This window comes from Hydra vulgaris, chromosome 03, assembly GCF_038396675.1.
Source record: "Hydra vulgaris chromosome 03, alternate assembly HydraT2T_AEP".
Classification (NCBI taxonomy): domain Eukaryota; kingdom Metazoa; phylum Cnidaria; class Hydrozoa; order Anthoathecata; family Hydridae; genus Hydra; species Hydra vulgaris.
The window spans coordinates 18,587,077-18,614,872 of record NC_088922.1 but is presented as its reverse complement, the minus strand read 5'-3'; the positions used below and the strand labels follow the sequence as shown (position 1 = coordinate 18,614,872).

General features: G+C 26.6%; 3 protein-coding genes across 3 annotated transcripts in view; all 3 read left to right on the top strand.

Annotated features, from left to right (window-relative positions):
- LOC100202870 (PAX3- and PAX7-binding protein 1) overlaps positions 1-27,796 on the top strand; it is a 59,902-nt gene that overhangs the window by 27,172 nt on the left and 4,934 nt on the right. The window contains exons 6-9 of the mRNA XM_065792553.1: positions 3,796-3,914; positions 16,030-16,106; positions 16,212-16,278; positions 19,108-19,254. Of these exons, the coding sequence (XP_065648625.1) occupies positions 3,796-3,914; positions 16,030-16,106; positions 16,212-16,278; positions 19,108-19,254 (410 nt within the window). The remainder of the gene's footprint in view (positions 1-3,795; positions 3,915-16,029; positions 16,107-16,211; positions 16,279-19,107; positions 19,255-27,796) is intronic.
- On the top strand, positions 4,705-6,104 carry LOC124809017 (potassium voltage-gated channel subfamily S member 3). Its single transcript, XM_065792554.1, has one exon. The coding sequence runs from the start codon at positions 4,741-4,743 to the stop codon at positions 6,073-6,075; it is 1,335 nt and encodes a 444-aa protein (XP_065648626.1). The 5' UTR covers positions 4,705-4,740; the 3' UTR covers positions 6,076-6,104.
- LOC136077994 (uncharacterized) lies at positions 11,289-12,662 on the top strand. The gene has a single exon (XM_065792555.1). The coding sequence runs from the start codon at positions 11,351-11,353 to the stop codon at positions 12,623-12,625; it is 1,275 nt and encodes a 424-aa protein (XP_065648627.1). The 5' UTR covers positions 11,289-11,350; the 3' UTR covers positions 12,626-12,662.

Genomic DNA, 27,796 nt, shown 5'->3' with positions numbered 1-27,796 from the left:
GTTTTATGGCAGTGACGTAAATCGAGGCGTTTTCCAGCCAGTTGACTTACACAGCAAATGCCGTTGCTCCCAATGATGTTGAACTTCGATTCATCACTGAACAGGACAGTTCGCCATTTCTGCACATTCCAGTCAATATGAGATGTAGCAAACAGGAGTCTTTTCTTCTGGTTTTTTAGTGAAATCAGCGGTTGCAGGGCGTCAAGAAAACAATCCGGCTTCAACAGCACGTCGTCTGATTGTTTGGTCCGATACAGGCAGCTCTAATTGCTTTTGTATCTCGACTGATGATATCCAAGGATCCTTCTTGACGGATCTGACGATCATAGAATCCTCTCTAGAAGTTTATATATATACGTTATATACGTTCAGCTTCAACACTAGTTACTGGTATACCCATCAATGCATTATACAGCATTTCTAAGTTGTTTGTGAGAGTTTTTGTCAGCTCAAAAACGGCCATTTTCTTCAACAGTGATTTGGAACTAATGCCCACTCTCATCCTCTCTGAACTAGAGGGACACTTCAGAGCATCCTTGATAGACTGTTCAAATTGTTCTGCCAAGGAAGATTGTCCTTCATCAATATTGGGTATTTCTGACATTCTTCTTCCGATTTATCTTCATCTTCGTAGCTCTCCTCAAACATACGACAGAATAATTTGGCAGCAGTATTTGCAAGGGCATTTCGTTTCATTTGTGGAGTGTCAAAGACATCCGTACTTTGCCCTTGCTTGTCCAAGGCCTCTGAATCGTTTAAATAAATCAATAGATTTATTATATCAGGACTTCTTCTTTCCTTTATTCTTTTGACTAACATTTCTAATAACTCTTTGCTGAAAGTTGAACTCTGCATGCTTAATTTAAGGCAAATAAACTTCAGAATCTGATCACTTAAAATCAATGTTGCATCTCGTCTACATAAAGCTTCTGTTCCCACTTTTACTGGTTCTAGGGCTGCAATCAATTCTTCAAATGTGTTAAATTCTTCATCGGAGAAGCTTATTTCACTAGAAATTTTGATCAAGGACATCTTGATAGGCTTCTTTAGCTTAACAAATTGAGACATCATGTCCACCAAACTGTTTCACCTAGTTTTTGAGTCAAGCATAAGTAATAATTCTTTTTTAAACTCAGCTAGAACGTGCTTTTGAAGAATACCATCGTTTTTGACAGGGGACTTGCAAAACAGGCGTACACAACATCTTACTTTTAAAATAATGTCTCAGACCTTGACGGACTTCAGGGGGTTGATCATCTTCAATTACTACCTGAAAGTATCAGTAATTAAGATGATTTTTTTAATAAAAATAATCTTATTTAGATGCCTTATACTTTTGAATAATTATATATAATACTTACCTGTAATCCAACACCTTCTTCATCTTTGTAATCGCTGTCATCAGAGATGGAAATATCATCAAGTGCAAAATCTTTTTCTTCATCAAGATCAGGAATGACTTCTTGGACCGGAGTTGTTTTGTATAAAACATCACAGACTGCTAAGTGGATGCCATGTGCCAAACACAATTGATGGGTTGGTAAAATAGCTTTTCCGAATTTTTTCATTACAGCAGCTCCATCAGTTGTAGCTGCCACAATATCAGAGTCCAGAAAAATTTCAAATTCTTTTAGCTTTTCTCTAACAATGGTCACCGCTGGCATTGAGCCAAAAATTCTTACCATTCCCAAATTCCAATGCCGATTCTTGACATGAACATTGATATTAATAAACCTTCTCTTACATATGATGTGTATTCATCAAGAGTAATGCTAAAACAAATTTTGTCTTTCTTCATTTTTTCAAACTGCTTTTTATAAATGTCTTTAACCTCAAGACAGTGCTTCATAATAATTGCTTTGATCGATTTTGCATCTTTTGGCAAGTGGTATCCTTGAGCTCCCAATGCCGCTGTTAAATGTTGACTTTTTGCCAGTACTCGAATTGGTAATCCATCAATGGCAACTAACTCGAACAAGACAACTGCCAAGGAATCTTTTTGGGTCACGAAGAAGTGATCAATTTTTCCAACTTTTTGTTCAACTTTAGCTGATACTTGTTTCATAGCATCGGCCTCGATATGATGCATTAATTTGAGATTAGATCTTATACCACTGGTAGATCCACCTTTGCACTTGATTTCTTTGCTACAAGTTTTGCACTTCGCCAGCTGCAGATCCTTGCTGTGTAAGAAGTGCTTCCATACCTCGGAATTATTGTTTCCTGCAACGAAGGTCATCTTCGTGTTTATTGCTTTTTCATCAAAGAACCGCTTTCTCTCACTGTGTTGCGTCTTTTAGGAGTTGCCAAATTAAAATGAAAGCAAAATACCAAATTATTTAATTAACAAAATATCATTTTTAAAACCGCGGTAATAGATTGAGAAAAAACCGGTAACTGTAATTTTTGGGAATAAAAATTACCTGTAAAAACCGGTTTCTCATTACCGGTTTCCATGCCCTATTGTGAACGTTGTATATAAATTCAGTTTATACAAGTGTATTTACAGTAGAAGCTAAAATGACTTATCAGTTGTAAAATAGAATTTTAAAAAAACCGAAATTTTTTTGGGTTTCATTGGGTTTTTTTAAGGTGGGTTTTTTTGGGTTGGGTTTTTTTTCCAACCATGCAGTGAGCTAACCCTATCGACCACTAAGGCATACTAATCTAGTAATTTTTAACATTATTTAATAAATGAAAGATAGTATAATTTTATAATACAGCAAATAAATGCTCTAAATCAAAATTAAGAAGATATTGCAACAATGCAATTTTCAATTCAATTGGAAAAGATTATGTAAAAAAAAGAAACGTGCCAGCAAAAGGATTTGAACCCACATGATGCAAATTAAAAGCACAACAAGCTAAGGCCACTAAGGCATACTAACCTAATAATTTTCAACACTATTTAAAAATAAAAGATGGTATAACTTTATAATACAGCAAATAAATGCTATAAATCAAAATTAAAGATATATTGCCACAATGCAATTTTTCTGTAAAACTGTAAAGCTTGATGTAATTTTTATCATAACATAATTTGAAGTTTGCATAAGTTAGATATTTGCATACACTTTTGTTCACATTTTCTTATAATAAAAGTGTTGCAACTCTTTCTTGCCATTAACTCACGAAAGAACATTAATCAGTTGCTAATTAGTATATCTATTTTATTGTTTTATATATATATATATATATATAATTGTTTTGAATTATACTGATACTGATAATTGTTTAATAATTGTTTAATATTTTCAAGACTTGGTTTAATGATTTTCTCTTTTATTGTGAACATTAAACATTAGTGAATATGTGCAGATAAAGTGTATTTAAATATTTTAATTAATTTTTCATAACGCTCATGCATTTATAAAACATTAAACCCATAAGAATTAAAAAAAAAAAACATTAAAATAAAAAATATATATATTACATATGTAGATAAAAATGATAATTGTTTTCTGTGGCATGTATTGACTGAGTTCAGTTTGGTTTTAGGCAAACAACTAGTATTAAATTAGTAGTAATTTGTTTAAAGTAGTAATTTGTGTTTGTGTTTGTATTTTAATTAACCATTAAATTAACTATTATTATTAAAATCAATACATCGAACTCAAAATTTTAGTTAAGTTTTAATATGTCACCTTAACAGGTCAATTCAATCGTAACCTCATATTATATTTTTGGAGTTTATTTAATGCTTTAATTAAAGCATTAATATTTCAAGTTATATTAATGCTTTAATTATGTCTCTAGTATAATAAAAGGTGATATGATAATAAATTAAATTTATAGTGATAATGCGTGACGTTTGGGACCCACTTTCGAGCAAGCAAACAAAGCTTTCTACATGTTTATTTCAAAGACTTGTTCATGATTTTCCAACCATAACAAAAGAAAGTAAAACAACCAAGGTTGGTGTTGATTGTTTCTAATTGTATTTAAATTTGTATTCTAATTGCAGTTCAATAAATATTTTTGTAATAAATTTAAGTTTAAAAAAAAACTTGTATATGATTAGTAAATTTTATCCATAAAAAGACTTATATATAAGAAATAAATTTTATTTATGAATTATTTTAATTTAATTTTTATTATTTTATTTTCAATTATATTTCTAATCATGTTATTTTTGTGGTTAATAATGAAGATTTGGAATTAAAAAGAAGTTAGAATAAAAAATATAGAATATATAAATATTAAGAATTTAAAATTAAAAAAAAAAAAACTGTTTTATGGTACAAAGTCAGATGAGATATTTTTATATTATACTGAATGTTTACTATATTACTTTTTTTTCTACTAAATAAAATCAGACTGTTTAAAAAATAAGGAGTTTTATACAGTTATACAACTGTTAATCAATATTTTATTGTTAACTGTTTTGATTTGGATTATTCATAAAAAAAATTCAAATGTTAGACATTGTATTAAAAAGTTTCATTTTAGAAAAATAATTTGTTTTTAATAAGCAAATAAATATAACAAATAAAAGTATTATATTGTTATTGTTATTATATAATAATAACAATATAATACTTTTTATTTTTAATATAAAGGAAAAAATAAATTTCTAATAATAATTGTTTTAGTCAATATTGTGATTTCTTCTTTTTTATAATTGTGATTCATTATTAAAATTATTTTTTATAAAATTTTTAAAAGTTGTCAAGGTTGTTATGTACACATATTGTTTTTTAAGGACATATAATGTTTTAAAAAGTCTATAAAGTGCACATAATGTTATTTAATGCTCTTATAGTTCTAAAAACATTTTTGTTTGTTTTTGTAACTTCTTCATGTTCAGAAAGTTTACTTGATAGTGTATTTTGGGAGCTCAAACCATTCATATTTAGAAATAATGATGGGAAAATAGATGGCATGATTCCAAGAATATTTAGTGAGGCTCAAATTCATTGTGGCAATGAAAGTATTAACATAATGAACTTTACAAAACTTTTATCCTCAAGAAAAGAATTCCTAAGTATTTTGTATTCCAAAAAGAAATATGGAGAGTTTGAACTTGCAGGTATCACTCAACAAAAGTCTGTATGGTTTCCAGATGACTCTTACGTAGATGATAAAGAATTAGAAAGAAAAGAATATGGATCTTTAAGAGGTCAGCGTTCTTTTGTAATTATTAAATCGGAAAAAATTGCAGTCATTGTGCCTCGTTATGTTATTTCTTTACCAAATAAAATGTTGCTTGGGATTATGAGTTGTCGTCAAATTCTGCTTCTTGTTTTGTTGTTAGCAGTAATATTTGGAGTTCTCATATGGATCGCAGAATTTTCATGTAACCAACAGTTTTCAAGATTTTTTGTGAAAGGGGTAGGTACTGGTTTTTGGTGGAGCTTAGTCTCTATGACTACTGTTGGGTATGGTGATGTTGTGCCTATATCAATACCTGGAAAAATAATTGCATCAATATGGTTGTTTTTAGGTGTTATTATTGCTTGTCTTGTAACTGCAACAGTCACTGAAGTTATTGAAGGGGTTAACGATTTAAATATATATGAAAAAACAGTTGCTGTTCTTGAAAGTTCCTATGAATTAAAAGTGGCTAGAGATGTTTATGGTGGTGTGGTAGTGCCTGCTGAGTCATATGAAGCTGCATTAAAAATGGTTCGAAACGGTCAAGTGTTTGCTGCTCTAATTAATGATGATGTTGCTGCATGGCTTCAAAAAGACATTGAGAATGATAGTCAAGATATTCCACTGCGTGTTATAAATACATTGCCTGCATCTTTATACATAAATGCTCATATTTCCATGAACTTATCTGCTGCAGCTAAAAATGTATTTAATTGTATGTTTGAAAAGGATGAACAAGTTTATGCCTCATCTATTAAGCATTTTCGAAGAACTTGTCACACTGAGACATTATATGTTGACTCAATTTCAGATATGTTTCAGAAAAATATATTATACCAAATTATAGTTGGTTTATTATTTGTTTTTATAAGCTTTGGCTTAATATTTGAATTGTGGGTGCGTGGTGGTATGAGCAAACAAAGTAGTGTTCAAACACCTTTTCTTGATGAGAGTACAATAGAGACTTCTCTTTTTAATTAGTAATTATAATTTGTCAAGTTTTTTGTCTTGTTAAGATGTTATATTTTGTTTACTTTTTAAATAAATTTAAAATTTATTATTTATATAATGTTTACTTATTATAAATATTTCTATATTTTTTGTTTACTAATAAAATATAAAATATATGTTTTTTTGTTTATCAACTTTGCTAAGAGTAAAATGCTTTAACTCAGTTTAATACCTATATTCTTCATTTGAGTTATATTTGTTTATTTGTTGAATTTTTATTATTGAATTATTAAAAAATATAAATGCTGTTTATTCAGTTACATGTCAATAACCTTTTTAAAAATTTATTTGAAAAATGTAGACCGTTTAATTATTAAAAAAAAAGTTATGCTAACCTTTTTTTTGTTTTTATAGATTGTTGCAATTTTCAATATTCCAAAGGAATTTGATTTCTGATGTTACTCTTTTATTTTTTTTTTATTATTATTATTATCATTATTTTTTTATTATTATTATTATTATCATTATTTTTTTTTTATTATTATTATTATCATTATTTTTTTTTTATTATTATTATTATCATTATTTTTTTTTTATTATTATTATTATCATTATTTTTTTTTTATTATTATTATTATCATTATTTTTTTTTTATTATTATTATTATCATTATTTTTTTTTTTTTTGAATGTTCATCTATATTGGTATAATTATATGAGTATAAACAATGTAAAAAAAATTTTTTTATAAAACAAATTATTTTAAACTTTAGCAAATTTAAAAAAAACTTTGAACCACCTTAATTATACTGTTTTGTAAAATTTTATATACAGTAAATATAATTGAATATTTTGACCTTTAAAAGTTAATTGTTTAAATTCAAAGTAATAATTTTTTAACTGAAAAAAAATTTCACACTTAAACCTTTTCAGTCAAAAAGTTTTATATATTAGAAATTCTTATCTGTTATGTGTAAACAATTTATTTAGTTTTTAAATGTTAAGTAGATATTAAACATTTTTATTATGAACTTAACTGTCTCTTAAGTAAAATTTGTCAATAAGATTGGCCCTTGAAAACTTCTAGTGGTATTAGGTAACATGAATATTAACTTATTTGTTTTATCTTGTCATGCATTTTTACAATACATATAAGTATTGAGAAGTTTGCTTCATTTCTTCATGAACTTATAAAAATTACATGATTTTTTTTTTTTTTTCAAATTTAAATATTTAACTTTTGTTCTAGCTGAGGTGTTACCATGTCCATTATGTATTTTAAAAAATCTATGCATAATTTAGTTGGATAATTATGCATAATTTAGTTGGATTACTTTCTAGTAGTTATTATTAATTAATTCTTATGTAACTTATGTAAAAACTCTCTCAGAAAGTTGTCTGCAGTTTGATCTTATTTACAGAATTTGTTTGGCTTCATCTTTAACAATTTCATTTTTCTTAGTTTTTATTATTGTTTGCATGTTTTTATTTTTAAATAACACCTAATTGGTTTGTAATATAAAAAAAAGATTGGTCACAAAATGAATACAAAACAATTGGCTAAGAAAAAAATATTAAAACAAAGTCTCATTTCTAGCTTAATTTCTATATTTTAATGAGTCCATGTTTCATTATTTCATTTCTCTCCCTTTGAATTTTGTTAACATTAGTGTATAATAGAAATTTATAGTATATAAGTTCTCTAAACATATGTAATTTTTAGCATAATTTATAAATACATTTAAGCATTCATTGTTATATTTATTGTTATAAGTTATTGCAATAAATAATAAATAAAAGTTGAAAAAAAAAAGTTATTTTACTTACTTAAACTTGTATTTATTTATTTAGATTGATTTCTTTTTTATTTTAATACAAAAACTGTCAGTGTAATGATTTTTAATATGGTTTTTGTAAACATGCTGCTTGGAATGATGAGAACATTTCATTGTGAACAAGCACCAATGTATAGTTTGACATACTGGGAGCTAAAACCTTATATATATTTAGACAACAATACAACTAATACAGTTGTTGGTATAATTCCAAGTATGTATTCTGCTTTTGAATCATACTGTTTGCAAAAAAACGAGGTTTTGATTAAGTATAACCCGCCACTAAATGATTGGAATTCGTTTTCAAAAAAGTTTGTCAATGGTGTGTATATTGAAAAAAATACAATCTGGGGCCCATTTATTTCACCATATTATTTGGATTACAGCAACAATGCTACTAATGTTTATTCAATTAAAGTTCTTACTCAAATTGCTGTTGTTGTTCGAAAGGAATCTTTACAGCTGCATTATAAATTAATGGTGGCATGTAATCGATCTTTGCTGGTTTTGCTTATTGTTGGCTTGTTATGTATTATCTTTGGTTTGAGTTTAAGTATAGTTGAACAGTTGAGAAATCCCGATGGAAATCTTAGTTTTGTTTCTGGTTTATGGTGGGCTTTCATTACTCTCACGACAATAGGTTATGGTGATGTAGTTCCTAACACATTATTTGGTCGTTTTATAGCTGTACTTTGGTTGTTTGTTGGAATGGTGTTTTACTCTATACTGACTTCTTTGGTTGTTGAAACAGTGACAGGCAGCTATGTTTTGCTTGACAAAAAAATTTCTGTTTTTCAAGATTCTTTTGAGAACCAATTTGCAAATAGTATACAAGCGAGCAATATCTTTCCAAAACCTAGTTATAAAGATGTTTTTGAGTCAGTACAATATGGGCTGAGTGATGCATGCTTGATTAACCCTGATATTGCTGCGTGGTACTATGATGACATCATTGATAAAAATCTAATTGTAACAACTTTACTACCTGCTAACATTTTTGTATATTTGTACTCGCCAACTAATTTTGATGAGAAAAAAAACAATTACTCTGATTGCTTTAATAACTATGCCAAGAGGTTTGTAGACCAAAGCATTAAAATGTACAATAAGAATCCACCCACTAAAAATCTGGAGTTGTATAAATTAGATGAGTTATTATCCTCTAGAGCATTTATTGGTTCAGCTATAGGTGTAATGGTATTAATTTCTCTAGGTTTGGCTTACGATATTTGTAACAATTACATTCAAAAAAAAAGGAATTTGTTGACAAAGAAAGAAAAATCTTCACCTTTTGAACTTATTGCAGAGTTGGAGTCAGTAACAAAAATTTAAACTTCTTATTGGAAATACAAATTAAAGCAATATAAAAGCTTTTTTTTTTTTTTCTAGATTTAGAAGTAGATTTATAATGTAATATATATTAAAAATATAGAATAGAATAAATAGATTTATAATAAGGTAGTTTAACAAATTATAGTTGGTTTATTATTTGTTTTTATAAGCTTTGGCTTAATATTTGAATTGTGGGTGCGTGGTGGTATGAGCAAACAAAGTAGTGTTCAAACACCTTTTCTTGATGAGAGTACAATAGAGACTTCTCTTTTTAATTAGTAATTATAATTTGTCAAGTTTTTTGTCTTGTTAAGATGTTATATTTTGTTTACTTTTTAAATAAATTTAAAATTTATTATTTATATAATGTTTACTTATTATAAATATTTCTATATTTTTTGTTTACTAATAAAATATAAAATATATGTTTTTTTGTTTATCAACTTTGCTAAGAGTAAAATGCTTTAACTCAGTTTAATACCTATATTCTTCATTTGAGTTATATTTGTTTATTTGTTGAATTTTTATTATTGAATTATTAAAAAATATAAATGCTGTTTATTCAGTTACATGTCAATAACCTTTTTAAAAATTTATTTGAAAAATGTAGACCGTTTAATTATTAAAAAAAAAGTTATGCTAACCTTTTTTTTGTTTTTATAGATTGTTGCAATTTTCAATATTCCAAAGGAATTTGATTTCTGATGTTACTCTTTTATTTTTTTTTTATTATTATTATTATCATTATTTTTTTATTATTATTATTATTATCATTATTTTTTTTTTATTATTATTATTATCATTATTTTTTTTTTATTATTATTATTATCATTATTTTTTTTTTATTATTATTATTATCATTATTTTTTTTTTATTATTATTATTATCATTATTTTTTTTTTATTATTATTATTATCATTATTTTTTTTTTTTTTGAATGTTCATCTATATTGGTATAATTATATGAGTATAAACAATGTAAAAAAAATTTTTTTATAAAACAAATTATTTTAAACTTTAGCAAATTTAAAAAAAACTTTGAACCACCTTAATTATACTGTTTTGTAAAATTTTATATACAGTAAATATAATTGAATATTTTGACCTTTAAAAGTTAATTGTTTAAATTCAAAGTAATAATTTTTTAACTGAAAAAAAATTTCACACTTAAACCTTTTCAGTCAAAAAGTTTTATATATTAGAAATTCTTATCTGTTATGTGTAAACAATTTATTTAGTTTTTAAATGTTAAGTAGATATTAAACATTTTTATTATGAACTTAACTGTCTCTTAAGTAAAATTTGTCAATAAGATTGGCCCTTGAAAACTTCTAGTGGTATTAGGTAACATGAATATTAACTTATTTGTTTTATCTTGTCATGCATTTTTACAATACATATAAGTATTGAGAAGTTTGCTTCATTTCTTCATGAACTTATAAAAATTACATGATTTTTTTTTTTTTTCAAATTTAAATATTTAACTTTTGTTCTAGCTGAGGTGTTACCATGTCCATTATGTATTTTAAAAAATCTATGCATAATTTAGTTGGATAATTATGCATAATTTAGTTGGATTACTTTCTAGTAGTTATTATTAATTAATTCTTATGTAACTTATGTAAAAACTCTCTCAGAAAGTTGTCTGCAGTTTGATCTTATTTACAGAATTTGTTTGGCTTCATCTTTAACAATTTCATTTTTCTTAGTTTTTATTATTGTTTGCATGTTTTTATTTTTAAATAACACCTAATTGGTTTGTAATATAAAAAAAAGATTGGTCACAAAATGAATACAAAACAATTGGCTAAGAAAAAAATATTAAAACAAAGTCTCATTTCTAGCTTAATTTCTATATTTTAATGAGTCCATGTTTCATTATTTCATTTCTCTCCCTTTGAATTTTGTTAACATTAGTGTATAATAGAAATTTATAGTATATAAGTTCTCTAAACATATGTAATTTTTAGCATAATTTATAAATACATTTAAGCATTCATTGTTATATTTATTGTTATAAGTTATTGCAATAAATAATAAATAAAAGTTGAAAAAAAAAAGTTATTTTACTTACTTAAACTTGTATTTATTTATTTAGATTGATTTCTTTTTTATTTTAATACAAAAACTGTCAGTGTAATGATTTTTAATATGGTTTTTGTAAACATGCTGCTTGGAATGATGAGAACATTTCATTGTGAACAAGCACCAATGTATAGTTTGACATACTGGGAGCTAAAACCTTATATATATTTAGACAACAATACAACTAATACAGTTGTTGGTATAATTCCAAGTATGTATTCTGCTTTTGAATCATACTGTTTGCAAAAAAACGAGGTTTTGATTAAGTATAACCCGCCACTAAATGATTGGAATTCGTTTTCAAAAAAGTTTGTCAATGGTGTGTATATTGAAAAAAATACAATCTGGGGCCCATTTATTTCACCATATTATTTGGATTACAGCAACAATGCTACTAATGTTTATTCAATTAAAGTTCTTACTCAAATTGCTGTTGTTGTTCGAAAGGAATCTTTACAGCTGCATTATAAATTAATGGTGGCATGTAATCGATCTTTGCTGGTTTTGCTTATTGTTGGCTTGTTATGTATTATCTTTGGTTTGAGTTTAAGTATAGTTGAACAGTTGAGAAATCCCGATGGAAATCTTAGTTTTGTTTCTGGTTTATGGTGGGCTTTCATTACTCTCACGACAATAGGTTATGGTGATGTAGTTCCTAACACATTATTTGGTCGTTTTATAGCTGTACTTTGGTTGTTTGTTGGAATGGTGTTTTACTCTATACTGACTTCTTTGGTTGTTGAAACAGTGACAGGCAGCTATGTTTTGCTTGACAAAAAAATTTCTGTTTTTCAAGATTCTTTTGAGAACCAATTTGCAAATAGTATACAAGCGAGCAATATCTTTCCAAAACCTAGTTATAAAGATGTTTTTGAGTCAGTACAATATGGGCTGAGTGATGCATGCTTGATTAACCCTGATATTGCTGCGTGGTACTATGATGACATCATTGATAAAAATCTAATTGTAACAACTTTACTACCTGCTAACATTTTTGTATATTTGTACTCGCCAACTAATTTTGATGAGAAAAAAAACAATTACTCTGATTGCTTTAATAACTATGCCAAGAGGTTTGTAGACCAAAGCATTAAAATGTACAATAAGAATCCACCCACTAAAAATCTGGAGTTGTATAAATTAGATGAGTTATTATCCTCTAGAGCATTTATTGGTTCAGCTATAGGTGTAATGGTATTAATTTCTCTAGGTTTGGCTTACGATATTTGTAACAATTACATTCAAAAAAAAAGGAATTTGTTGACAAAGAAAGAAAAATCTTCACCTTTTGAACTTATTGCAGAGTTGGAGTCAGTAACAAAAATTTAAACTTCTTATTGGAAATACAAATTAAAGCAATATAAAAGCTTTTTTTTTTTTTTCTAGATTTAGAAGTAGATTTATAATGTAATATATATTAAAAATATAGAATAGAATAAATAGATTTATAATAAGGTAGTTTAACATAAAGTTTTTCCTTTTTTTCAGATAATTAAATGCTTTTTTTAATTTTAAATTGTTCAGTTGGCATATTTTATACAAAAATACTTTATAAAATAGTTTTAAAAAGTGCTCCAGCAAAGTCAGCATAATTCTTTTATCATAATAAATTTTTTTTTATTTTTTTTTAAACTTTGTTTTTATTGCATTATTTTATATTTTATTGCAAAATTATTTCTGTTAAATGAATTTTGTAAGTTTGTGACTGATTAACTTTGGCTACCTTTCTTCTCAATCTATAAGTTAACAATAAATTTATATTAAAAAAATACCTATTTGGTATTGGTTCCCAGGCTTTATTTATTAAAATAACTACCAAAAAAATATTTTTTATTTATTTATTTTATTTATTTTAAAGTTAGTATAAAGTCTATATAAATACAAGTGTACATTGAATAACCCATGTCCTAAAATGTTTATATTGAAGAATACAAAAACAATTCTATGTACATATTGTAGCATAAATGTAATCTAAACCAATGAAGAAGAGCTACATCAGGCTTTTCTATGTTGACACAGATAAGCTGCACAAAACAGCTGGTCAAGAAAGCTATGATATGATTTTTTTAAAGAAATGTACAGAAGGTGAGTCAACTGATAGGTGTGAAAGAGCGTTCCAGTGTTTTGTTACTGTATGTAAAAAAATTTTCTCGTTCATTGCAACCTTTAATTAGTTGAGGCAAAAGTTGCAGATTATGTCCATGGAGATAATAATTTGTTGTTGAATTCAGTAGGGTTTGAGGAAAATCAAAGTTGACTTCATCAATCTGGTGAGTAAATTTGAACTGTTGGATTAGGTTACCTTTCTTCCTGCGATCCTTAAGTGATGTTAGTTTCAGCATTTGTAATCTTTTTTCATATGATAGATGTTTTATCTCAGATATTGTTTTCGCTACACGTCTTTAGACTTTTTCTATTATCTTTTTTTTGATGAGGAGACCAAACCTGTACTGCAAAATCTAAATGTGGACGAATGTATGCAGGTACAGTGTTTTCCATAAAACTAGTCTGCAGCTACAAAAAGCTTTTTTGAGACGATTAAGCATTTGGTTTCCAATTGAGACTGCTGTTTTGACTTGAGTTTTGACCTTTAAGTCATCAGAAACAATAATCCCAAGGTCTTGTTTAACTATTGTTTCTTTCAATGTACAACAGTTTCCATCTGACTGTTTCATTGTGTATGAGTGTGTTGACTTGTTAATATGTCCCACATGCATAACTCTGCATTTATCGGTGTTAAAAGGCATTAGCCACATGTGTGACCAGTCAACTATTTTATCTATGTCAGCTTGAAAAAGGGTGGAATCTTGCGGCTAATTGATGACTCCAATAATTTTACCATCATTGGCATAAAGTTTTATATAGTGTACAATGTTGTCTGGCAAATCATTAATATGGGTCCCTAATAATATCAGGAAAAGTGTTTTCAAAACTATGAATCTGGCAGTCAAATAAAGCAAAAGTTTATCAGCGTTTTAAACAATTAGTAATCATAATTTATGAAAATATTTCTAAAAAGTTTGTTTAAAAGATCATAAAAACTAAACTTTTTTTTTTAATGGCACAATTGCTGGAAAACATCAGTTCATTTAATGAAGAACAAACAATTAAAGTTTTTTTGTCTGACAAAGAATGGTCATTTCTACATATTTTTTTTTTAATTTTAATTCACCTCCCCAAGGCCATGAAGTCCACTGCAGTCAAGGAGGCTACTTTTAGTTGTGGTTACAACTAGTGAATGACCGGGGTTGGGGCCAGAACTGGGTTTTATAAAAATTATACCTTGGCTGGGCATAAACATTTATACATCCTTAATTTTTTTTTTTTTCAAAATTCATGTTATATTTTGTATATATATGCATATATAAACATCATTATGATCAACATGATCATCATAATTATCATTATCATCATTATCAGGATTTAGCCTTCCTCTTTTATGCTGTTTCTCTAATCATGGTTAATGCTCAAGCGAGCTATCATCTCTATTACAATAAACCAAAACTCATTCTTGCATGGCTTCTTATTCAAAAAGTTGCATCCTTTTATTGTATCTGGCCCTTCATGCTATAAAAACTTTTATTAATCCATCTTCATGTTTTTTATTTTTAAATAACCTACAATTTTTAAGTCTTCAGATAACCATTTCCTAGCTTTTTAATCTATCCTCTATTTTAAAGTAACTCATAACTTAATAGTGGTTGCTTGCAACCTTGTTGGAAGTAAATTCGAGTTTAAATATATATATAAATATATGTCAGTATTTATTAGATAGTAAATGTAAGTATAAAATTATAATATATAAAGAATTGTAAACTTTTTTCTAGCCTTGGCTATCAACCCCTGTTAAATCTTATAATTTTGCCTTGGCCAGTTTTGCAAAAAGTCTCATTTTTAGCCAGGGCCGGGGCAGGGGCCCCAGTCACTTTCTAGTTACAACCCCCTCTAAACTCTATAACTCCAAAACATGAACCTTGACAAACAAGGCCACTGCACGGAGAAACAAGTTGAGCATGGTACTGCCAGGGACATGGTTGGGTACATAGACATGTAAAAGTATTGTGTTTATGTTATCTAATGTATCAATTTTTGGATCCACCTAAAGTTTACAAGCTTCTACTTAATCTCAGTTATTTTTATGTTTTCCTTCTCTTACATAAGTTACTTTACCACAACTAAAGAGCCTTACTGTCCAAATGATAGTATTATGATTGGTAGGAAAAACATTGTTTGAGGCCATAACAGTTCAAACAAAATAAAATATTTTTTGTTTTGAAGTTTTATTTTGAAAAATAACAATAGATATAATATATAATAAAGCTGGAGTATGTCATTAGTATGGAAATTGTAATTTAGTATAAGGTTCAATGATAATTTGTAATTCGTAATTCAATGTAAGAAAATAATCATTTCTTTTCAGTGGTTGGTGATAATGATGATGGTGATGATGATCATTATCACCAACCACTATGTTAAACTTATTTACTTTTATTTGTTTGTTATAATTATAAATATGCATTCACTCCAAAATTATCAAAAATAAGTTTGGTTTTAACAATTATGGTATTAACAATGTTATTAAGGATTATGTTTTAATCCTTTTACAATCCCTTACGTCATGTCATAGCCTTTTTTTATTTTTTGAAATAATATTATTGAATTGGATGATAACATAATCTGTTTTATTATAAATTATATTATATATAATAATTATTTTTCAATAATTTTTACAGCTTTTAGTAGATGCTATTGTCACAAAACTAAAGAGTGTTGTAGAGACAGAGTTATACATACCACTTTATCCTCGCAGGTAAGTGTTTCCAACTCTTAATAAGATAAATATTTTAAATAAATTAATAAGAAATCTTTTAGTTAACTGAAAATCCTCTATTAATGCTTTGTTTTTTGTTTTAAGTTTACTTGAAGCAAACAATTCAAGAGCATTTACATTCCTTGAAAGGCAGTTCTGGAAAGGTTTTAAAGTTAGTTCGTTCATATATATATGTGATGATATATATTTTCTTCTATTTATGTGATGATATATATGTGATGTATCATTTTACAGAATTTTTGTTGTTAATAAGTCGTCTTTGTTTTTACTTTGTTTTAAAAATTATTAAACTTTTATTGCCACTGTCTTTTTTTATTATCTAATAAAATAATAAAAATAATAAAAATAGATAATATGATTAGTAGTACTTATATATCTTTGTAGTACTTATATATATATATATATATATATATATATATATATATATATATATATATATATATATATATATATATATATATATATATATATATATATATATATATATATGTATGTATATATATATTTGTATATACATATATATATATATATACATATATATATATATATATATATATATATATATATATATATATATTTTTATATATGTATATATATATATCTTATACTGCTGATTTAGGTGAGCAGTGTGATATACTGAAATAGCCTGCTGCCTGGGGCTTCAATACATAAATAAACTGACAAATAGCCTGACTCGCAGTGGAGTGTTGCTACATCGACTGAGAGTTTGCTATGGGGCATCTTTTTATTTATTATCCTTCAGATAAGCAAAAAAAAAGTGAGCAAATGCTTACATAAATATGCTATAGTAGATGTAGATATATATATATATATATATATATATATATATATATATATATATATATATATATATATATATATATATATATATCTATATATATACACACACACACACAAGTCTTCTCAAGAAAGACATGTGGTCACATGCCTTTTATGAAATTTTAAACTAAAAATAAAGATAAACAATATACACTGGAAAGAGAAATAAAAACTAAAAAAAAAATAAAACTAAACTAAAATAATAAATTCTTATTGAAATAAAAAATTAAAATAACCAGACAAAATAAAATCATAAAATTAATATATGTTTTTGTTTTAATTTAAAAGTATTTCTTTGCAAAAGAATTTAAAAAAAATTGAAGTTTCCAAGTTATTTAATTCGAGCTTTATTACATTGAAACTTAGTTATTAAAAAATTTGAAACTTTGATATTTTCTAATGTCTACAAAGAAAAAATATTGGGTTTATTTTAGGTTTTAGTCATTCAAATATTCAAATTCTTTTAAATATAAAAAATGATAAAAAAAAATATCAACCATTAAAGTAAAAATATTTAGAGAAAAATTTTATAATTTTGATTTTTCATCAACTTATACAAATACTTGATTAAATCACCAAATATCCTAAAAAAAAAGATATTACAAGCAAATGCTAACATTATGTCAATAACAATATACATATATATATATATATATATATATATATATATATATATATATATATATATATATATATATATATATATATATATATATATATACATATATATATATATATGCATATATATATATATTATATATTGTAATTTTATTAATTATTAAGTGTTAGGTATATACCAAAATGGTACTTACTCTAAATAATTTTTTATATGTATGTATAAAAAATATTAATTTCAGACCACAGAATACGTGCCATTATGATTTGTTATATCTGTAATAAAACATTTAAAAAAATATCAATTAGTAGAATATGAACCCTCATCCAATGCTGATATAACAGTAGCACCTCATAAATGACACAATTAATCAACCTAAGCACTACATCAACGTGTGATATAGAAAAATATTGTTAGCTGTAAACTATTAATTAAAACTTTTTTGAATTAAATTAAGTTTGAAATATTAATTGAGACACTTCTAAATTAACAAATATATTAGTTATATGTTTTTATTTTCTTTGGTTTATCCTTCATTTATTTTATCATTCGTTAAGTTTGTTAACTTACATGAAATGTTCTTTTGTTATTTGTTTAATATATATATTTTTTAAGTAAAGTCTGACCTACAACAAATTGAACATGTTAGCTCCATTTTCACACTAAATTCAGATTATGCAAATAAATTCATGGTTAAAACTAACATTTTACAATAATACTTTTTTTATAATACGATATTGAGTAAGATTGTAACTTTAGGAAGCATAAAAACAACTTAAATAAATTAATTTTAGTACTAAAGGTATATTTTAAATAAACTTTCATGTGTCTACATCAATATTCATTAGCTAAAAGTTGAAAAAAAGAGTATGATTACTTATTTATTTTCCGCCGTGGAAAGTTACCCATACATGTAAAAAAAGGCCAAGTTGTCAAAAAAAAACTATTGTATGAGTGGTCATATAAGGCGTGTGTTTGCACTCCCTGTGTTTGTGTGTGTTAAAATATTTTTAAATGTATTCTATAACATAGAGTGTCCAATCTTCTTATAAGTACAGAGCAATAGTTAAGTAGAAGTTCTTTTTATTTAATACAGTTATTCAAAAGTTAGAAATGAATTTGTCCTAGTTATGTTTTTACCTAAATCTTGTTGCTAGCGTTATGTCCTCACTTGACTCTGTATTTGTTGTGGACTGAAGGATTTTTTTTTTTCTTATTGTCAATTCACTATCCCAAGGCCATGAAGGCCACTACAGTCAAGGAGGATACTTTATTTTGTGGTTACAACCCTCTTTCAAGTTTGTAACTGCGAAACACAAACCTTGATAAACAAGGCTGTTGCGTGGAGAAACAAGTTGAGCGCTGTATTACCAGGGATGTGGTGGGGATTGTGACCCAATAGATTTCTTTTAAACATCAGTAATAAATTAAATGACAAATATGTTGTATTTAAGTTTTGTTTCATAAATGATTTTTTATTTATTATTTCAAATTTTTTTGTTACAATTTTTAATTTAAAATTAGTTACTCTGCAATTTGATGGAATGGAATTGGCTTTTATCACAATCAAAGTTACAAGAATTAGGAGTTGATGCCATCCTAAATCGTTACTTAATAATTGCATTACAACAGTATCCTTCGCCTGCAGCAGCTTTAGAGCGAGTGAAGTCGGTATGTAGTTGTTTTGTTTTTTTATAATTTTTATTTTCTTTCCAAGATTCATTTTTAATTCTTTTTATGTCTTATTCTATATTAATATCCTACTCTTTTTTGTCTACTCTCTATATGGTTCTAAACCTTACAATAATTTTTGTCTGCTCTCTATCTGGTTCTAAACCAAATGAGAGCTTCTTTTAAGTTACTCTTAGGTGCTTAATAAAAGGTGGGGTAGGGATAAAACAGTGTTAGGAATTATTATCCCAATTTAATAAACTGAGATGTGGTCTTAATAAAAGGGTGGGTGAATTTTTTTCTAACTTAATTAAGGGGGTTATATTGTTAAAAGGGGGCAGACATCCAGATGTAATAAGCAGAGGTTTATTTAAATAAGGGGCTTCTTAAGTTTTAGTAAACAGACAGAGGGAGGGGGGAGGGGAAAATGATATCCCTAAATGTACAGTGATTAGTAAGTGACCTTTGCCCTGTCCCCGGCTGAAAATTAGACTTATTGCGAACCCGGCCCCATGCAAAATTATAAGATTTAGTAGGGGTTGATAGCCGGGGCTAGAAAAAAATTTTATAATACTTTATAATAATTATGATACTATATAATAATTTATAATAATAGTAGTTTTATGCTTACATTTACTATTTATTAAATACTGGCATATATTTATATATTTTTAAACTCTTATTTAATTCCAACAAGGTTGCAAGCAACCACTATTAAGTTATAAGTTACTTTAAATAGAGAATAAGTTAAAATACTATGAATTGGTGAACTGAAGACTTAAAAAGTTGTAGGTTGTATAAAAAAAGGAAAACATGAAGATAGGTAAGAGTTGTAAGTTTTTTTGATATGCAAGGAAAAAAACTGGGTTAATAAGTCTTTAAAGCATGAAGGGACAGTTACAGTAAAATGATACAACTTGTTGAATAAGAAGCCAAATAAAAATGAGTTTTAGTTTATTGTAATAGAGTTTTAGTTTATTATAATAGAGATAGCTCGTTTGAGCATTGAAAAAAGAAAGAAATGTAACCTTACAACAATTGGAGAGTGGCTTAAACTTGGCAGATAAAGCAGGTTTAATTGCATTTACAATGTGCTTTGTCTATCGTAAAAGGGCTGTTATTCATCAATATAGGAATTCCAACATTATTACAATATTTTTTTGCAGTAAATAAATGAGTTTTTTTTCTAATAAAAATTCTGAATTTCAAGTCCAGAATTTAAATCCATAAGCCACTGCAAGCCTTAGGCTGTTACAGAAGAGAACTGGCAGATTAAAAATCGGCTGCTTGTTCTAAGCAATCAAAAATAGAGCCACTCTAGATGTAAAATTTTCATAAAGATTGATTTTGTAAATAAAAAACAATACAGAAGCAAAGATAGAACCTTGTGGTACCCTTAAACTTACTTGAAATAAAGAAGAGTGTAGGCCTTCAAGAATATATTTAATACTACAGTTAGAAATAAATTAATTAATCTCAAAACCTTTATATAAAAAGTCTAATAACATAGTGAAGACTATTCATAGGATAGTTGGAGAGGTCAAAGTGTTTTCTAGAGTTTTGAAAAATTGGAACCATATGTTTATCACTTTTTAAAAATTTAACAAAAATTGAAGAAAGTTCTGGAGAACACTTTTTTAAGACTATGATGGAAATCTTGTCTGGAGCACAAACTGTTGAAGTATTTAATTGAGAATTAACTTTCACATTGGAAGCCAGAGTGATTTGAATGTTTAACAATGGGTTAATCTGTTTAACTGGCAGGAAGAGTATGGCCATTATATTTAAGAGTCAAATTAGAGTAAGATTCCTTTGCAAATAACTCTGCTTTATTCTGGGAAGAAGTAAAAAAATCAGACCCATGAATTAGAAATTAAATGTTAGACATACTTTAGTTGATAACACTGTTGGAGACTAATCAAAAGTCTCTAAAGCCTAACATCTGAGATAAGATACAAGATTTAGTAAACTGAAAATAACAGAGTTTAACATCAGACATGACCTTTTTTCATTGGCTTCTTAGAATAATAAAAGGACATTTGTTTTTATGAGAAATGTTCTTGTAAAAAAGATGTAAAAAATAATTAAAGTTACTATTAATTAAAGTTACTAATAATAAAGCAACTGCTCAAGATGGTGAAAAATGTAGAGTAGAATGAGTCTTGACTTAAAATTGAAGAGAACGCATAAAAGCTTTCAAACTTTTATTCCAAAACAAATAAAAGCTTCTGATGATGCGCTTTATGCATACATATTATGGATATAAACATATATGTTTGCTAATTTAGATGTTGGCATACGATATCCTTACATATTTGTATAAACTTTAGTATTTATATGGTGTGGTATTTGCCGAAAGTGAAGATGATCAGATGATGGTTATGATGATGATGGTAATGATGATCATGATGATCACGTTAATCATAACGATGTTTATATATGCATATATATAAAAAATATAACATGAATTTTGAATTAAAAAATGTACTTTAAAATGTATAAATTTTTATGCAGCCCCGGTTACACTGGCCCCTGCCCCAACCCCAGCTATATTTTATCAAACCCGGCCCTGGTCAAATATCAACCCCAGTTGCTTACTAACAGCGATATCCTCTATGTATTAACAAATTATTTTATTTAAAAGGTAACAAAGGTTTTTTAAAACAGGCTCAAACTTCACCATTTTCAAAACTTTTCAATTTCAAAAACAAAATATAAACATGATCTATTTCAAGGTAATAAACGACTGGGGTTGGGTTTGATAAAATATAGCCAGGTTCTGGGCTAGATTTGTGTTCGTTGCTATATAAACATTTATACATCCTAAAGTATTTTTTTTTAATTCAAAGTTCGTGTTATATTTTGTATATATATGCATATATAAACATCATGATCAACATGATCATCATAATCAAAATTATCATCACCATCATCATTATCATCATTATCATAATCATCAAGCTTTAGCCTTCCTCTTTCATATGCATCATTATCATCATCTTCGTCATCAAGTTTTAATCTTTTCCTTTTATGCTGTTTCTCTAATATAAACAAAATTATAAATCTAAGATTATGCCTTCTTTATTTGTCTTGTTAGAGTCATACCACTCATCCATCTGATCATCTCATTCAGCAAATACTGCACCATATAAATACTAAAGTTTATATAAATATGTAAGGGTATTGTATGCCGGCATCTAAATAATTAGGAAATGTATATGTTTATATACATATATATCCATATTATATATCCATAAATGCGCATCTTGGAAGCTTATAATTCCCTCTGGAATAAAAGTTGGGAAGCTTTTATTCCTTCTCATAAGTTTTAAGTAAAGTAAAGTAAAGCCTCATTCTATTCCACATCTTTCACTATCTTGAGCAGTTACTTTATTAAACCATAATCATTTTTTTATCTTTTTTACAAAAACATCTCTTTCAAGAACAAATGTTTGTTTATTATAGCAAGAAGCCATTCTATAAAGTTCCTGTTTGATGTTAAGCTCTGTTATTCTCAGTTTACTTAATTTTGTATCTTATCTCAGATGTTAGATTTTAGAGTCTTTTGGAAAGTCTTCAACAGTGTCATTAACTAAAGTAAGTCTAAAATTTAATCTCTTATTCATGGGTCTGATTTTATTATGTCCCTAGAATAGGGCAGAGTTATTTGTAAAGAACTTTTCCTCTAACTTGACTCTTAAATCTAATGATCATATTTTATATGTCATTCCAGCTCCACCATAGTCTTAAAAAAGTGCTCTCCAGAACTCTCTTAAATTTTTGCTAAACTGTTAAAAAGTGCTAAATAAGTGAACCCAAGTTTTAAAAACTCTAGAAAACATTTTGACCCCTCCAACTATCCTACGATTAGTCTTCACTCTATTATTAGTTTCTTTATATAAAGTTTTTAAGATGATTAAATCACTTCTTTCTAACTAGTATATTTACTAAGTAAATTAGATAATTTGGATAAAAAAAAACATTGGGTAATTTATTAAAAACTTTGGCATGTAAAATTTGCCAAATGGTCACACACGAGCAGTGAACGCCTGAGAGAAGAAATGAAGTACATTAGAATGAAGAATTATTTTTCAAACAAAGCATTTTTTGGCAGTTGTCAAGACAAAAATAAAGATTAATAGAGGAATATTTAAAAATAAATAAGACAAACAATGCACCTAAACAGTACTAATAATAATAATAACAATAAATTGTTATATAAACACTAATATGAACAAAGATATACAAAAAATATATCATCAAACAAAACTAATAAAACAAAAAATTGATTACAAAAATAAAAAATATGCATAGAGCAATGTAAGGCCTCATAATGGAAAAAAAACATTAACGCTGATGTGTAAAGCATAATTTGTGTAGTGATAAAGTAATTAACATCTCTTCAAATTTGCGTCTATTATTACTGGCATTTCGATGAGGATCAGCATTTATAACTAGTTTATCCCGTCAGACAAACATCATCACTTATGCTTTACCCCGCGACTTACACCTATTCCATACTGCAGTAAAAAAGGACTCACTACAAATAGCCAAAACCCAACCATCCCCAAATTTGTAAAGCACCAATATTTTTTTGATACAAAAATGTACAAAGTGTAAATCTGCTAAACAAACTAAAATAAAAATAACTAAACAAATCACTTATTATTCCACCGAAAGAAAACATAAAAACACAATAAATTAAAATTCTAATAGAAACACATAAATACTAATAAATTTATTTTAAGACGTATAAAAACAAATAGTACTTTTAGCATAAAATATATCTAATGCAGTATTAAAGTTATTCTTTAAGGCTTACACTCTTCTTCATTTTGAGTAGCTTTAAGAGCACCACAAGGTTCTATCTTTGCTCCTTTATATTTTCTTATCTACAATAGCGATCTTCATATAAATTTTTTTTATCTAAAGTGGCTCTATTGCTGAGGACTCAATTTTATACTCTTGTCTTGACTAAGCAATCAAAAAGTCTTCACTTTTTGATTGCTTAGAGCAAGCATCTGATTTTTAATCTGGACTCTCTTCTGTAACAGTTTGGAGCTTGCAGTGGCTTTCGGATTTTAGGTCTGGACTTGAAATCTACAATTTTTTAGGACAAAAAAACTCTTTTATTTACTGCAAACAAATATTGTAATATTGTTGGCATTCCTATATTGACGAATAACAACCTTCTTATTCTCAGACAAAGTTTAAAAGTACATTGTAAATGTAATTAGACCTGCTTTATCTGCCAAGCTTGAGCCGCTCTTCCATTGTCATAAGGTTGCATTTTTTTTTATTTTTCTACAAATAGAATCATGGTAAATGCTCAAACGAGCTCTAATCTCTAGTTCGATAAGCCAAAACTTTTTCTTGCTTGGCTTCTTATTCAGCAAGTCGCTTCCTTTTACTGTATCTGTTTCTTCATGCTAAAAAAACTTTTGTTAATCCAGTTTTTTTCCTTACACATTAACATAACCTCATAACTCTTACCCATCTTCATGTTTTCCTCACTTATAAAACTTTTTAAGTCTTCAGTTAACCATTTCCTAGCTCCTTAATCCTATATTCTATTTTCTAATAACTCATAACTTAATAACAAAAAAGATTGTTTTTATTTTTAATTTATTTTTTTAGAAGTTTTTTATGCTTGCATTTTCATTTTGTAGATTTTTTTTTTGCCTTTTCGTATGCGTAAAGTTTGTTTTTATTTGTGCTGTTTTGCTAATTGTTTTTATTTTTGTTTGTTGTTATTATTAATTGAGTTTTTTTCACATTTTTTGTGTTATTTAATTTATTATAGCTTTATCGCTATTATTATTAGTATTATTAAGTTAATTTAATTTGCTTTTATTTTTTATTTATTTATTTTTTGTTTATTTCATTTAGGTGTCACTCCAATTACTAATTTTCAACTATATGAGTGACGCCTAACCTAACTTTGTAAAATTATAAAAAAACTTGTAATTTTTCAATTTTTGGTTGAATAAATGGATTAAAAAAAAAACATAATAATAGTGGTTGCTTGCAACCTTGTTCGAAGTAAATAAGAGTTTAAAAGTATATAAATATATGCCAGTATTTATACCCTGGGCTGGGTTTGCAAAAAGTTTCATTTTTAGCTGGGGCCCTGATCAAATACTATTTTAAGGTGTGAAATCTGGAAATATTTCTGATCTTCAAATTCTTAGTTTATTAAAAACCATAAACACTGTTTTAATAAAATGGTTAATTTATCATATTGCAAAGATTAATGAAAAAACAAAAAGTTTACTTTTGCAAAAATAATAGCAGCCATAACTAACATATTTAATTTGTTGTTTGTTTAAACACCAGTTAATTTAAAAATTATAAACGTTATAAGAAAAATATAATAATTACTTGAAGTCTGAAAAATATGCGCTTTAATTTAGAAATCAACCCATAAAAAATGATACTAAAGCTATTTGTGTATTGTACAAAACAATAAAATCTGATTTTTGTTTAGGGGTAAACTTTGAAGAATCATTTTTTTATAAAATTTAAATGTTTTAAATTAGAAATTCTTTATTTTATCTAGTTTCATCTGATGATTTATCAAATAAATTCATTATTTTAAATAATAATAAAAACTATAATAATATTTATAAAAATAGCTGTCTGGACCCGTAAAATACAGGTCTTGGTAAGTCTATTCCACACCAACCATTTCTATACTTATATACTCACTTCAATATTTTTTAGTAAGCGATAGAGAAAATATTTGTATACATATATACAAAAGATGTGAAAATAGATTTAAAAGTATGTGGAATAATGGACTTACCATGGCTTGTATGATACGATAATAATTTTTCTATGCCTATTCTTTATATAGTTGTTTTATTTCAATAACTTTTAGTAAATGGTAGAAAATAGAAATTGTAAAATTGTAAACTTCTATAAAAAGCAAAGAGGGACTTATTAATTTTTTCTTTACTAAGTTTTTCATTAAGTTTTTTTTCAGGCCATCTGCAGTTTATTAGGACCCTTGCTTCATTAATTAATTTTGAAGAAAATAAAAGTTTGAATGTAAAAAAAAAAATTCTATAAGAAAAAGTTGTCTCTTTAATGTGTGTTTTGATGTATTATTCTATGTTATTTTAACGTTCTTTAATAAACTAAAGATGGTATAGCTTAATAAAGCAAAAAATAAAAACTACAAATTAAAATTAAGGAAATATTGCCACAATGCAATTTTCAAGTTAAAGTTAATCTGTAAAACTTGATGTATTTTTTAACATTACATAATTTGACATTTACATAAATTAGAGCATTATATAATATGATGATTCTTTTAATATTATATATTTTTTTAATTTTAAGATAAAGTTTTATTGCTTTATAACAAGTAAATATTATTCAACCAGAGGGGCAAGGGTTTCTTAACAAACTATGGGGGAGGGGATTTTCTAAAAATAATGTTCCCTTTTGTGTATTAAGCACCTGAGAGTACTGTTTATGCGTAATATGTTATTTAAGCTATAAATAAATATTTCTATAAATTTTACTTCATAGTCTAGCATGTTTGACTTTTTTCTATTTCAATGACAAATTTCTATTGCATGATAAAATGTAATCCTGTTTATAAAAGAATACTATGTTCCAATAAATGATAAATCAAATCTCTAAATATAAATTTTATTTAATGTTTCTACAAAAAAATCAAGCTTATAAATTTAATAGATGGTTTTATTCATGCAGAAACCTTCTCTCGAGTCATGTCATAAAACATCTCTCGAGTCATGTCCACAAATGATATTATATACTCTTGTCTGTTTAATAGCCTTTTGGATCATAAACCATCCTAAACCTAAGATAAGATGTCAGAGAGTCAGGAGGAAAGAAAATCCAAATTGTGTTTTTTATTGAGAAAATCTTTAATTTTTTTTATAGTCTCATTAAACCTTCTGATGTTTGTAACTTTTGAATCTGCTCCAATATACTACAAATATATTTACACCAACCTGCTATAGGTTATAACTATCATCATTGCAGGGTTTTCTTTGAAACTAGATTCATTGGGAGAGAAATCGAATACATATTTACCATTAGTTTACTAGTGACAGTATTGAAATTTTTAAGTCCAATTTTTCTTCCAATTAATTTTTTAATTTCTTTTGAGTTGACTGTTAATCTTTTTTATGAAATTATAAACAAAATAACTTCAAGCTTTAGAACTTCAAATATTTGAACCTTTTTTAAAATAGGAAGTACATAACATACATTTTATGCATGATAGTTTTATAAAATTGTTAGTCTTTTGTATAAAACAACTTAGACAGTCTATACTTTTTGCAGTATTTTAAATAATTGTCATAAATTACTTACAAAATAACTTTTTCTTTAATTAGATTTTAATAAATAGGTTATAAAATTAATCTTCTATATTATCTACAAATGCTTGGTTTTGAAGTCAACAAGTCTATTCCAAAGCCTTTAGGTATGTTCTGGGTGACAAATCCCTCATTGAACAAAAATTAACAAAAAAAGCTCCAAGTGGAGCTTTTTTTGTTCAATGAAA

What these genes read in the sequence shown, in the direction of transcription:
- LOC124809017 (XM_065792554.1), top strand. Translation starts at nt 4,741, where the DNA reads ATGTTATTTAATGCTCTTATAGTTCTAAAAACATTTTTGTTTGTTTTT.
- LOC136077994 (XM_065792555.1), top strand. Translation starts at nt 11,351, where the DNA reads ATGATTTTTAATATGGTTTTTGTAAACATGCTGCTTGGAATGATGAGA.